The 13,974-nt window shown below is 37.8% G+C and overlaps 2 protein-coding genes across 2 annotated transcripts; one reads left to right on the top strand and one right to left on the bottom strand.

Moving 5' to 3' along the window:
• The first annotated feature begins 1,986 nt into the window (after positions 1–1,986).
• LOC114533192 lies at positions 1,987–2,619 on the top strand. The gene has a single exon (XM_028554693.1). It carries the CDS (start codon positions 1,987–1,989, stop codon positions 2,617–2,619), a length of 633 nt encoding a protein of 210 aa, XP_028410494.1.
• A 521-nt stretch (positions 2,620–3,140) lies between these two features.
• LOC114533193 (protein ANTAGONIST OF LIKE HETEROCHROMATIN PROTEIN 1-like) lies at positions 3,141–4,277 on the bottom strand. The gene has a single exon (XM_028554694.1). The coding sequence runs from the start codon at positions 4,275–4,277 to the stop codon at positions 3,183–3,185; it is 1,095 nt and encodes a 364-aa protein (XP_028410495.1). The 3' UTR covers positions 3,141–3,182.
• Positions 4,278–13,974: the final 9,697 nt, after the last annotated feature.

Consider the following 13,974-nt stretch of genomic DNA (forward strand, 5'->3'; position numbering starts at 1 on the left):
ACTCTTGAAAACTCTTTCGCGCCGGTTGGTGAATACAAGGTCAAGGCAAGTTAATGTATTAGAACGAGTTGTACATACTGTTCCAGTTGGCTCATTAATAGTTTGAGTTAGACCACAGATCCTGGAATACGCGAGCAATTGAGAGGATTCATTCTCGTCGAGCCAGTTCTTATTAAAATCACCCAGTATATAAGTATCCCTCCCTTCATCTGTTGCTTTCTCCCAAGAGTCAAATACGTTTTTCATAAAAGTACTGCTTACGCTCGGTGGACAGTAAAATATGCCAACTAATATCACAGGAGCATGCAGTTGATGAAACTCAGCCCACAATACCTCAATATCCGGAGTACATAGATCTTCCCTTACCCTTCCAACAAAACAATCTTTATAATACAAACCGACACCACCTCCATGACTATTTCTATTTCTCTTCAAAAATTGATAACCCTCAATAACCAGCGACCTATCCAGAACGAAATCGTCTAACTTTGTCTCAGTAAGACCAAGAAAATGGATTCCGGTATTAACCAACACGTCACATATCTCATCGATTTTATTTCTAAGACCATTGACATCGACATGACCAATGTGTAGATGTTTCTTCGATAAGGTAGGGTAGTTAGGACCTGGATTTAATAGTAAAGCGACATCTCCCGAATTTGATTGTATAAGTCAACTACATGGGAAAAAATTCGAAGTTGTATGGAACTTAGATCAGATGAACTAATTAGACGTAGTGCAGTGTTGCATATATGTACAGAGATGAGCTCTATAGCTCATGAAGTGTTGCCTTTATGTTCGAAAGATCTGATATCAAGTGAGGGAAAGTATCATGGCTCTTGTTATAAAAGTTTTGTTCGCATATCTTATGATCCTTCAGCCTCTGTTTCAAAACCAGCTGAGAACAGGGGTGCACATTAGGGGGATGTGGAAACATCTTTTAATACATACATACATTTCGACTATCCCGTCAGCGAGGGACAGGGTGTATCTTTGAGGACGAGAAGGCTGAGGCACACCGAATAATATTTGGAAGTAAGGTATGTAGCACTTTAGTATTTACATTGTTCTCACTTTAAGTGTCGTTTTATTTTTATATGAATAATACATTTTGATGGAACGTTTCAATCACCTCATTATATCGGCTGTTATTGTGTGCTAATTTAAATACTTTGTGCCGACATTTCTTCTAGATGCCAAATAAACGCTTTAAAGTAACATGTGCCTTGTGTAACAAAGTGTTTGACAACGATTATAAGTCAAAACATTGTAAGGCTGTTCACCCAACAGATAACACGAATACGTTACCGCTTGTTGATAAAAAACAGACTAAACTGGTATGTATGTTTCAGGTTTTGCAAAAATATAATTATTAATTATAGCTAGATACAAATGTTGGCCGATGAATCATGAATGTATTCAATGACGCAGAAATTATAGCAGGCGCAGTGAGGCGCTATAGACGCATAGGTGTCGAATTTAATTCGTCGCATAAAATTGCTGTTCACCCTACCAAGAGAACAACTTTTCTAAAATCTGTCCATTATTCGTCCATTATAAATTTGTCTGAATTAAATTTGACCCAAATGTATCGCTTGCCGAAGCTGCCGTTTATATCTTACTTGTGTTATTTTATTTAAATACTATACAGTGCTAGTGGTATTAATATAATACGACTATATACAACATACTATAGTACTAAATGTTGATTAAGGCTGGTTTCCATTTAATCGTTACGATCGCTTCAGTCGTTACGATCGCTGAAAAAATTTACAAGCGACCGTAGCGATTAAATGGAAATCAACTAGCTGGCGATCCCAGCAACTACGACGATCGTAACGATCATGATCGCTGAGATAGAAAAAGTTCTATCTCAGCGATCGTAATGACCCCAGCGACCATATGGAAACGGAACTTTAGCGATCGCAATGATCATGGCGACGAAATGGCAATCCCATAAACCATTACTGTGTATCATATTTCAATATGGCGTCATTTGATGCTCACAGTTTTATGGAAGAAGTTCGAAAATATCCCTGCTTGTATAACAAGTACGACAAAGAATACAAAAATAAATACATCAAAGTTAACTGCTGGAAAAAGATTGCAGAAAAATTTGATATTGAGGCTCAACTAGCAGAACAAAAGTTTAAAAATCTTCGAACAGCATATGGACGGTTTTTGAAGCGAAAGAAATCAGTGCGTTCTGGTTCTGGAAGGGAATCAGTACCAGTTGTTCCTAGGGAATTTATCAATTTAGGATGGCTTCAAGGACATATGTCTTTCAGAGCTAATACTGCAAGCAATTTTGATGTACACATAGAAGGAGAGGAAGAAGACGAAAATGAGATCATTTCAATTGATAGTGCTGAGTCAAGTTTGGAAGTCAGCGAAATTTCTTCTGACAAACACTCAGCTGACTCATCAATAAATATTGATGACATTGAAGAGTTTATTTATGGCAATACATTAGAGAGCTTTGCAGAGGAAATGGCATCAAAAAGCACAACAGAATCTCCAAGGGAGGAGGAAAATAAAAAAATGAGACGCCTGTACAAAAACCTGCCAGTACACGCCCATGGAGTAAATACAACAAAAAAAAACAAAAGAGTTGGATGAAGTGGATAAAGCCTTTATTAATTCATGCCAGTATTTTGCAAATCACATAAAGAGGACTGAAGGAGATGAAAAAGAAACAGTCAAAGAGCCAGAGTGCGAAGATAGTTTATTTTGTAATAGTCTTGTTGCAAGAATGAGAAGACTTGATCAACATTCAAAAGCTTTCATTAGAATGAGTATTGAGCAGTTGTTTTTTCAAGTCGAGTCTTCAAAACATGCAGCACAAGACAACTCCACAATCATGAATGATGTCAATCAAAACACCCAAAGAAGGTATTCAGCAGAGAATGGATACACATATGTACATTTAAATTGAACTGTGGCTGTTGTTTATTGACTTTGAATTTCAGTATTAACACATGTTCTACTTGCTATTGAGTTAATTTACACACATGTATTATATTTCATATTTTTTATAACTTCTGATACTTTAAACTGTAGAGTTGTTAACTTGGTACTAGATGCTAGAAACTAAAAACTTTGAACTGTTGAGTTGTTTAACTTCATTGGTACTAGATAATAGAAACTAGATACTTTGAACTGTTGAGTTGTTTAAAATAAAGTCATGATTTAACTGTATTCTGACCACAACTCCTGACATAGTCCAACTGCCAAGAAACCTGTCCTTCATTGTTCACATAATCCTTAAAATCTCCTCTTGCTTTGTTGGCTTCAAATGTGTATCTATTGCCAGCTATTCTACCAATACTCCTTATTCCCTGTGCATCAACTTGTGTAGTGTTTCTCCAATCACCCAGAATTATTTGGCCACTTGCATTTTCACTGTCAACAAAGCCAGAGGGTGAATACATGGCATTATCAGTCAGTTGCAGGTAGTTGTGTAAACATACAGTAGCCATGGTAATCTTCTCCACTAGCTCCAGGCTTGCTTGTATTGGTCTCCTAAACACCCTCCATTTCACTGATAAAATTTCAAATGCATTTTCAATTGTGCGTCTTGCTCGAGATAGCCTGTAGTTGAAAACTCTTTGGGACTCATCCAAATTTTTGCCAGGATATGGTTTCATAAGCCATGGCTTTAGGGGAAATATATCATCCCCTAATAATACATAAGGTAAGCTTGTGTTTCCACAAGTGGCTGGGGAAGGTATATTCAACATGGTAGGGAAATCATTAAATGCTTGTCCAAACTGAGTGTGTGATAAAACAGCTGCATCATTTGTTCCACCATATGCTCCAATGTCAACAAATGAGAAACAGTACTTGGCATCACAAATTGCAAGTAAAACAATGCTGTGAAAATTTTTATAATTATAAAAAGCAGAGCCAGCATTTTGGGGGCATTCTATCATGATGTGTTTCCCATCAATTGCCCCAATACAGTGAGGGAAATTCCATTCTCTCTCAAATTCATTTGAAATTTCAATCCATTCCTCAGCTGTTGATGGTGCTTTCAAATAATCTTTCTTCAGTGCTGACCAAATTGCCTCCGAAGTTTCTCTAAGAATGTTAGAGATTGTCGCTTTTCCAATCCGAAATTGAAAGGAGAGTGTTTGTTGAGAGTCCCCTGTGGCAAGGTATCTCAAAGTAAGAAGTAACCTTTCTGATTCACTGATTGTTTTACGTGACCTGCAAAATTTCTTCGTTATTAAAGGTCCAACAAGAGTTAAAAGATGTTCAAATCTCTCTGGGGACATTCTTATGAACCTGCAAATTTAAGTTGAGATTCCATCAAGAATTTATTAATAAAGTAATTTTATGGTAAAAAGTACTCACTTGTAAAAAAATTCTCGGTCATGTAGTCTTAATTCTTTAACTAATGTGTGAAAACTACCAAGTTGCTCCCTTTCCTCGTATATTTTTCTGACCCAAAATCTATGCTTTCTTCGCTTCAATTTCTTCTTTTTCTGGCGTCGTCGTCTGAACATTCCCAAAAGGTTTAGGAACAAAGCTTCTAATAGCAAACGCTTGTTTACCGCTGCCATTTTTAAACTTTCGCGGCACAATTGTATGCAAAAAGTGCAGCAATCATATGGAAATCAACAAACGATCGGGATCGTTACGGTCGCTCGTAATTTTTTTTTAGCGATCGTAACGACTGAAGCGATCGTAACGATTAAATGGAAACCAGCCTTTAAATGTAGAAAAGAATTGACATGTGATATTGAAAACGAAAATTGACATTTAATATTGTCTTGTAATCATTTAGAATTTTAATGTTAGCAGTAGCAGCAGTACTCCATCAGATTTCCAAAGTTCGTTAGGACAACATTCAGACCAGGTTTGTCATTTTGTGTAATAGTATATTTCACAATTTATTCACCGAAGTAGAAATAAATTAAGTTAGATATCTACCAAGACCGCAAAGAGGCATAACGTCGGGGTATCTCCTGCTGTTTATTGGCACTGAAGTAAATAATTGTTTAACTTTTAAACTAGACTGACTAGTATATACTCAAACGATGCTATTGATGCTGAAATGCGCCATACATTAGAATTGCTGGCTGATGTAATATGGCTATTGATTGTCATTACAAAATAACCGCACAGGCGTGTGTATGTATACTAATAATTTTTCTTATATTATACAGAGCATAATCAGCAAAAGACAATGGCCAGAGAAAGGAGAAAGCGACTCCTATCGGTCAGAAACGAGAGAGAAACGCACTCGGATGGATGATGATGAACCGACTGATGAACCTATTGATGAACCGACTGATAAACCGATAAATGAACCGATAGATGAACCGCCAGATGAACCGATTGATGAACCGACTGATGAACCGACTGATAAACCAATAAATGAACCGATAGATAAACCAATTGACGAACCGATAGATGAACTGATTGATGGACCGCCAGATGAACCGATAGATGAACCGACAGCTGAAATGATTTATGGACCGATTGATGAACCGACAGCTGAAACGATTTATGGACTGATTGATGAACCGATTGATGAATTGAATGTATCTTCTGATGAAAGTCTAACTAAATCAGATAGTGACCAGGTACGGTGCATACTTTTAGTAAGTTAATCCTTTTGTGCAATGTTTAAGTTGTTAACTTTTTGTTTGCAGGGGAAAATTTACTTTGCCATTACATTCAGTTCTTATTTTGTGTAACAGGAATATCGAAAGCACAGTGATTCCACACAGAACGACCAAAACATCGCGAACGAAGGCAAAACCTGGATATCGTGTTTTGGCAAACTCCGATTTCTATGTGGAAATCTAAACGAATGTCAACAGTTAGTATCGAAGGTTGAAAATGTTGACGCGCCACAGCCTGACATTTTGCTTAGTGAACTTGTTGATGTGGTAGAAAGAGTCAAACAAGTTTCGTCTTCTCTCCTCTCTGACGTTCGCGAGGTACTGGCAAACAATGATGCCCAAGAAATAATGAGTCAAAAAGTTTCAGCTGCCACGTTTGATCCAATTGACCAAGATCCAGGCTGTAGAAGGCCCATTGTGACTGACAAGGACAAACTGTACGTCATCCAGCAAGGTCCATTCCAGCCAAAATTTGGGCGATATCCAAAAAATGCTGACATCCCTGCATCTAAACAATGCCACTTTTCATCTGCCTGGTTCATTACCTATCCACACCTTGAATACTCGGTGAAAAAAGATGCAGCATTTTGTTTTGTTTGCCAGCTTTTTCCATCCGGCATTGGCACAAAACATGACCAGGGCTGTAAAGCATGGGCAGTGGAAGGCGTTAGAGCTTGGCACAAGATGAAAAGTTGCGGGAAAAACAAGCCTGGGAAATTAGCTGAACATTTTTCAAGTGCAAGTCATCGCGCGGCCCATTCAGCTTTAGTGTCGTTCCAGAGAAAGTCCACCAATGTCGACCTCTTACTGGATAAATGTCGCAGAAGCAATTTGATTGAAGAAGTAGCGGAAACACAGCGGAATCGAGAATCGATCAAAATCCTTTTGGACGTTGCAAGGACACTCGCACGGCAGGGGATTGCATTTCGTGGTTCAGCATCACAGAAAGATGGAAACGGGAATTTTCGTCAAATTGTTAATCTCTTAGCACGTCATTCTCCCGTCCTTCGCAGATGGTTGGCTGACGCCTCAAAACAATCTCACAGGGTGGACTACCTCAGTTTGAGATCTCAAAATGAGTACCTTCAGCTATTGGCGAGCAATGTTTCGGACAGAGTAGTATCCGAAATACGTGAAGCTGAGATGTTTGCTGTCATCGCTGACACGACACCTGATGTTTCGCACATGGATCAACTTTCTGTGGTTGCACGGTATGTGGACCAAGAAGGACATGCACAAGAGCGTCTGGTGGATATGCGAGAAATTTCAGATAAAACAGGAGAAGGTCACGCTAAAGCAATCCTGACTGCTTTAAACGAAAGAAGCATAAGTCATGCAAACGTCGTCTTTCAGTCTTATGACTACACGTCGTCCATGTCTGGCATTTTCAAAGGCTGCCAATGAAAATGAAGGAGCTGCTTGGAAGAGAAGTCCCTTATTTGCCATGTCTTGCTCACCGTGTCAACACGACTGTGGAGCATAGCTGTGAAGCAAGTGCTTCTGCATGTCAAATGTTTGAAGTTCTGCAGGAACTGTTTGTCTTTTTCACATCCAGAGGTATGCCGTATTTCGCCAGAAAGTTAGTGAAGATGATGTTGAAAATGCGTTAGATTTGACAAATCTTTCGGTAACGCGTTGGGTGGCCCGTGCAGATTCTATTCGTGCTGTCTGGTGAAGCTATGAAAAGATAATCGAGGCATTAACTGAGCTAGAATGTGTGGAAGACGTGAAAACCAAAACGAAGGCGAAGAATTTGCTCGTTAGAGTTTGTTCGTTCGAGTTCCTTGTCATGCTTATGTTTATGAGGAATGTCATGGTGAAAACTAAGATACTGACGAAACAACTTCAGACGGTTGACATCAACGTCGTCAATACTCTTGAGGCTGCTAAAGCAACCATCGCCACATTACGTCATCTACGAAACGATGAAGGAAATCTTAACAGGCAGATAGAGGCAACCATAACATTTTCAGCTCGTATTGGAGTTGATGCTATTGCTGAGCACCAACGACATCATCGTCCCAGACGTAAGCCAAAAAGAATTGACGAGCAGTCTGAGAATGAAGCACATTTGAGCCTAAATGAATATTATCGGAAAGAGTTCATTCAGATCCTTGACTACCAAACTGCTGCCCTTTCAGATAATGTCAAAGTTGCCTTCGACACCATTGCTCCATGCATTTCGCTGCTTCTTCCACCGTACACAGAAGAGCCCAAACAGAAAGATATTGACTCTCTGGTTGAATTGCTTCCTCTATTATTACAGCCCGACGCCGAGGTCTTAGATGTCGAACTTACTATGTTTAGACAACATTGTAGTAATGACATGCCGAATGTTAAAACGCTTGAAGAGGCCGCACGTTGTGCTAAAGAGAGAAGGACAGTTTTCCCCTTGGCAAACAGATGTTTCCAGCTACTTCTGACAGTGCCTATCACATCTTCATCAAGCGAACGTAACTTTTCAAAGCTGAAATTGATCAAGACTGCCATTCGCTCAGCGATGAAAGAAAGAAGGCTAAAGGACTTAATCATACTTGAGTGTGAAAAAGACCTTACAGATACAATCGACCTGGAAACTGTTGTTGATCGTTGGGCTAAGCTTTCAAAAACACGACGCCTTATTTCTGTTGCGTGATCTTTGGTTCTGTGGTGAACAATCATAAAACTGTCATTTCTATTTTAGAATGTCATTTAAACTTTATTTCTGTGAGCATTTGCTATAACTGTAAATATTTTCTAATTTCTATAGAGGCTACGCGCATTATTAAACTTTGCATGATTTAATACATAGGCCCAGTTTACATTAGCAAAGTTTCTGTGAACACAGTAGAGATTTTACATGGAAAATTCTAGGTTTGAAAGGTTTTGAATTAATGTTTCAGGAAACTGACTTTGTGTGTACTTTTGAATAGTTTTCCTGAAATATTTATTACTAAACTTTAAAAACTTTATCCATGTAAAATTCCAACTGTGATCACAGAAACTTTACTAGTGTAAACCGGGCCATACAGTTTTACTACTGTATACTACGTGTAATAAGTACTATCAAATTTGAACAATTGTGAACATTATTGATGCTATGGCCTATACAATAGTAAATAAAGACATACTTCTTGAGGATCTTTATGCCTATTTAAAATATTTCACATAATATCAATTACACTGTGGTATTAAACCAAATTCACAGGCTCACAGCTTTTGATTTTACAAATTTATGAATACCGGCTGTCTAACTATACAATCAATTTGATTGAGCACAAACGCTATACAAAAGTCGGTCCCAGAAAATAGGACACCCCCCCATTATTTTTGTGAATGTGCCCCCCCCTGAGAAAGATTAATCAAATATCGATAGAGTATACAAGTCAGTATACAAGTTTTGTGTTGATTTGCTCAAAAACCCGGGAGTTGATGATTTGCAATTGATAAAGGATTTGATGACTAAGGAATCAAATAATCTTAACATTGATATGCCCCAGTCTCATTACAAGAACATACTGAGAAAACTCTCCAGTAAATTTGAAAATGAACTGCATTTTATTCATATAACCAACAAGGTTATACTGGTTTATCCCAATTCATTGTCTAAAGATGAGTTAGTTCGTAAAAACTACAAGTATAAGGCTGAGCTTGAATCATGAAATGCTTTAGATGACATCTCATCAAAGTAGCTAGAAAACTCAACAATAATATAATTTCACTTGATCCTCAAATGTCATGGCCACCTAAAGCACAAGATCTGAATGTTAGTAAAGTCTCACAGTATATTCCTCAGTCACTAGACATGTTCTGCACAGTTCTGCTCTCTGTAATCCGAGCAAATAGAATGGCACTACTGAGTCAGTTCCGAAAGATCGATTTAAAGTTTGTGTTCACATTTCCTCTTGGACCTCTTCCGTGGTCGTTGTCCAATGCATATGGGATGCCAAGAAAAACAAACAAAGCTCAACTCATGCACCTTTTGGAGAAAGATGTGCCAATAGCCGAAAGGTAACCTATAGTATACTGTTATTACAATGATTGCAAAAACCTTATTGCTTATATAGTTCTTATTCAAACTTCAGGCACGCTGATGCATGCAGTATATTTGATGGGATGGCTCTCCTTCAAAAGTTTAAGCCTCCTGCCAGTGCTACATTTGGAATCCTTGCAGAGCGAATCCTTGACGCAATACTCAATTCCTGTGAACAACGAATAGACGTCGTATTTGATGTCTACAAAGATGTTTCAATTAAGAATACTGAACGGTCAAGGCGATCTCAGGAGTTACCAAAGGGAACAAGGTATAACACAAAATCATACACAAGAGAGTTTATATATTCTGCCAAAATATACTGTATATATCTGGCTATTAACATATTTTTCATTTATCAAAAAGATATAAGAATCTGCAGCCTGGATTTCCCATAAAGTCATGGAGGAACTTCTTGACTCTCTCCTGTAACAAAGTTAAAATTGTAAAGTTTCTTGTGACCTTTTGGAAGAGACCTGAATGCAGGGAAAGCTTGAAGAACGAGTGCTTTATGTTACCCAAGAGGAAGAAATGTTGGAAGCTGACCTCATCGATTTTAGAGATGGTTCCAGAACTTAGGTGTAGTCACGAAGAAGCAGGTACGCGAATTATTCTCCATGCAGTACATTGTCAATGTCCATTTATTGTTCATGCAGATGACACAGATGTGTTGGTTCTTCTTTTAGCACACAGTACCTATCTCAATAGCATTGGATACATGAAAATGGGTAAAGGCCAAAAGACGAGAATTGTCCAAATTCACCTCATAAGAGAGAAGATATTAAAAGATCTAGAGTCTAATCCTGAAATCACTGAAAATGGCTTCTTGAAGTCTCTCATTGGGTTAGATGCTTTTACAGGTGTACTTATTTCACATATAGGCCATTATTATTTTGCTTTGAACTTATACAATTGTCATTTATATCATGTAGGTGGTGATTCTGTGTTTTTGTTTGTTGGCAAAGGTAAAACTAAAGCTTTTAAGTTGCTAAAAGGTAGTTCCAGATATGTAAATGCATTCATGGCTCTTGGCAATTCTTGGATAATTGATGATGGTCTATTTGATGTACTTGAGGAATTTGTTTGTGATCTCTATGGCAAGAAAACCAGTTCAAGTGTGAATCTACTTAGGTATCAGCTACACTGTGGTGTGTGTGTGTGGCTCCCAAAGGTGGGAGCGTGGAACCAGAATTGCTACCCCCTTGTCGTTCATCACTAGAGCTTTACATAACGGGTGGTGACTTAAAAAGTGGACAAATTCAATCAGCAAGACTTGATAAAAGTTTACCAACGAGAAACACATTAAGTATGCTAGCACTCAACCATTGATTTTAATTTTATGAGAATTATTTTACAAAAGTGTTCTGGGCGATGTGTCCGCCGCTTTTCTCAATTTTGTCTTGATCGATGACATCATACTCTGGACAACATTTTATATTGCACACTCATTTCTTGGATTTTTTAATCCTCAACTTTAGCTGATTCATTGTTTTTGCCTCCCAGCCACCATTTTACACCTGTGATTTCAAAATACCCCAGAAATTCTCAATTGGTCGAAGCTGTGGTACGTTTGGAAGGTTGTCTCTTTTTTGGACAAAATGGATATTTTCCTCCTCCAGAAGAGCAACTGTATCTTTGGCATAGTGTGACGAAGCAAGATCTGGCCAAAAGATGTAATCCCCATCTGCATGATGCTGTTGCAAAAATGGTATCAAACGACGCTCAATACACTCTTTTCGGTAAATGTTGCCATTGATGTTGCCTTTGCTTGGGACAAAAAAGGGTTCACTGCGGCCATGTTCACTGATTGCTAACCAGACAAGAATTTTTGGCTCAAATTTTTTCTTTTCGAAATACTTGACATCTGATGGCGTTTCTTCTTTATTTTTTGTATAAAATCTATCATTCCCAGGAATTTGAGAATGTCCAAATGTAAAATATGATTCGTCATCCATAACAATTTTCACACTTGAAGAAGGTGTCAGCACAGTTCTGATCAGTTTTCTGCAGCACCTTTTCTGCTTCATTTCTTTTTCCTTAGTGCAATCTGGTGCTTTTTTTCTCTTATAACTTTTGCATCCTTCTTTCTTTAGCACTTTCTGAACGTAAGACTTGTCCACTCCAAATTTTTGGGCCAGTTTTGATTGGGACACCCCCTTCTTGTCTGTTGCAGCCTTCACTAACCTCTTCCTCTTTGCAGGTGTTAATTTCACTGCTTTTCGTCCACTACCAACCTTCCTTTCAGTTGTTTTTCTTACTTGATAGGTTTTGATAATTTTATATAGACTGCTCTGTGCTATTCCTTGCCTATTAAAGTGCTTTACTGTATATGCAACACCCTTATCACTATGAACCTTGTAAAAGTTCCAAACAAGTTCCTTCCTGTGTTTCAAACTCAGTCCGTCCATGATACATTTGATATGATGAGGGTATCTAACCCATGACAAATTTAACTAAGGTAACCAAGCCTTCATCACAGGCTTCAAAACTGCCCTTACACCATTTGATTATGCAAAAATATTTTGAATAAATTTGTCCACTTTTTTAGTCGCCACCCATTACGTTGAGCAAATTATCAAGCAGGATTTGGCGAAGAGCGATAACTGCCCTTCCTGACAACCCTTCACCCCATGGTCAAGGATGGGAGGTTACTGATGATGGCAGTATCAACATCAAATAGCTAAGTTCTAAACCAGCACCAGAAGAAGTTCTTGAAATGCTAGCTTGTGTTTGCAAGAAATTATGTACCATTGCGTCCTGTTGTTGCTTGAAAGCTGGACTAAAATGCACCGATATGTGTTCCCTGGAGTGCGATAACATAGCTGTTGCTGATGAGATGGACAATACCTTTGATATAGACGAAGATGGAGAAGACGATTTCTAGATAAGGCACAAAACACAGCAACACAGAAATACCTTATTATAGAAAATTAACACTTGTACATATTTATACGTAAGCTAAGATATCGTGATACTGTATCGGATCAAGCAAAATCAGTTGCAAGAATATGTATTTTAAATTACCTTGCTTTGTTTTTTTCTATCACATTTTATGACTAAAACACAATATTCTCTACATGTTTTAACTAATTTTGTAGGTTTTGCCACCTTTTCTATTCAAATCAGGGTAGTTTTTAGCTTGTTTTGTATAAATTGGTCCCAGACCTCTGCTCAGCCAGAAAGACCAGGACAGGGAAATTTAACCCCCTTGTTTCATATTATGAATAAACACATTTCCTACATATTCTAACTAATTTTATAAGTTTTGACAATTTCCGTTCAGGGCATTATTTGGCTTGTTTTGCATAACTTGGGCCCAGGCCCCTGCTCGGCCAAAATAGGGAATTTTAAACCCCTTATTTCAGGAGGAAAGCTATAATTGTGAGATGGCCAACACCAGTTTTCATAACCCTTAGGCAGTAGGGGTTAAATTACAATACTTTGGATTTGATCCCCATGAGTGAGCCCACATCGAAGCTCAGGTGATAGACTAAACTTGAGCCACATTGACTTTGTAATTCGTATATTTGATGTCAAAGAAACTGATCCTTCGGCACAAAGTCCTTAAACTTCACTGGTACAATGAAAATTTTTCTCTAACGAAGTAGAGTATTTCCAAGCGTTGAAAATTTCAATGAACATACTCCTGCAAATCAGCTTCACGTTCTTGATAATTTTTCCAGTCCACCGTCTTCATTATCAGTTATAAAGTGATATGAATGCTGTACACCAAAGAGTGATTGACTCCTGTTTTTTGGGTGCTATTATTGTGCCTTGATTTTTTGTGTGTCTTGAAGACATACCCCTTGAACATTGATTATTTTCAGTGTATTTGGTGTTTACGTGATTTACTTATTCTGTTAACTGTTAATATAAAGTACATAGTAAACAATTTGAGGAGTGGTACCAGTATTTTTTTTAGACAAAAAGAGTTTCATTTTTAACACACATCTGTGAATGTAAGTACAGAACATTAAGTCATGTTTCAATACTGTATATAGGCTTCTACCTATATTATTAGCAATACGATTCTCATACACATGATGAAAATAGAAAATGATTGTTGCCACATTTAAACATGCAATTAGATACATAGCTAGAACATAGTGGGATAGAGATTTTTGAAGTGACAGAGATTTTTACAGCATGTTCATTACTAAGTACGGATATTTATGTCTTCACAAAAGTTGGACATACTTTCAAGTGGCAAGAATGTTCCACAACAATGATCAATGGATCCTTGCCAAGAAATGAGTGTGCAATATATTTACAACATACCAATGGGGTACATTATGGTGTTTTCTACTCAAGCTCTAAAGTTGTCTGTAA

Source organism: Dendronephthya gigantea, unplaced genomic scaffold (assembly GCF_004324835.1).
Source record: "Dendronephthya gigantea isolate DGI-Jeju-01 unplaced genomic scaffold, DenGig_1.0 000087F, whole genome shotgun sequence".
Lineage (NCBI taxonomy): Eukaryota > Metazoa > Cnidaria > Anthozoa > Malacalcyonacea > Nephtheidae > Dendronephthya > Dendronephthya gigantea.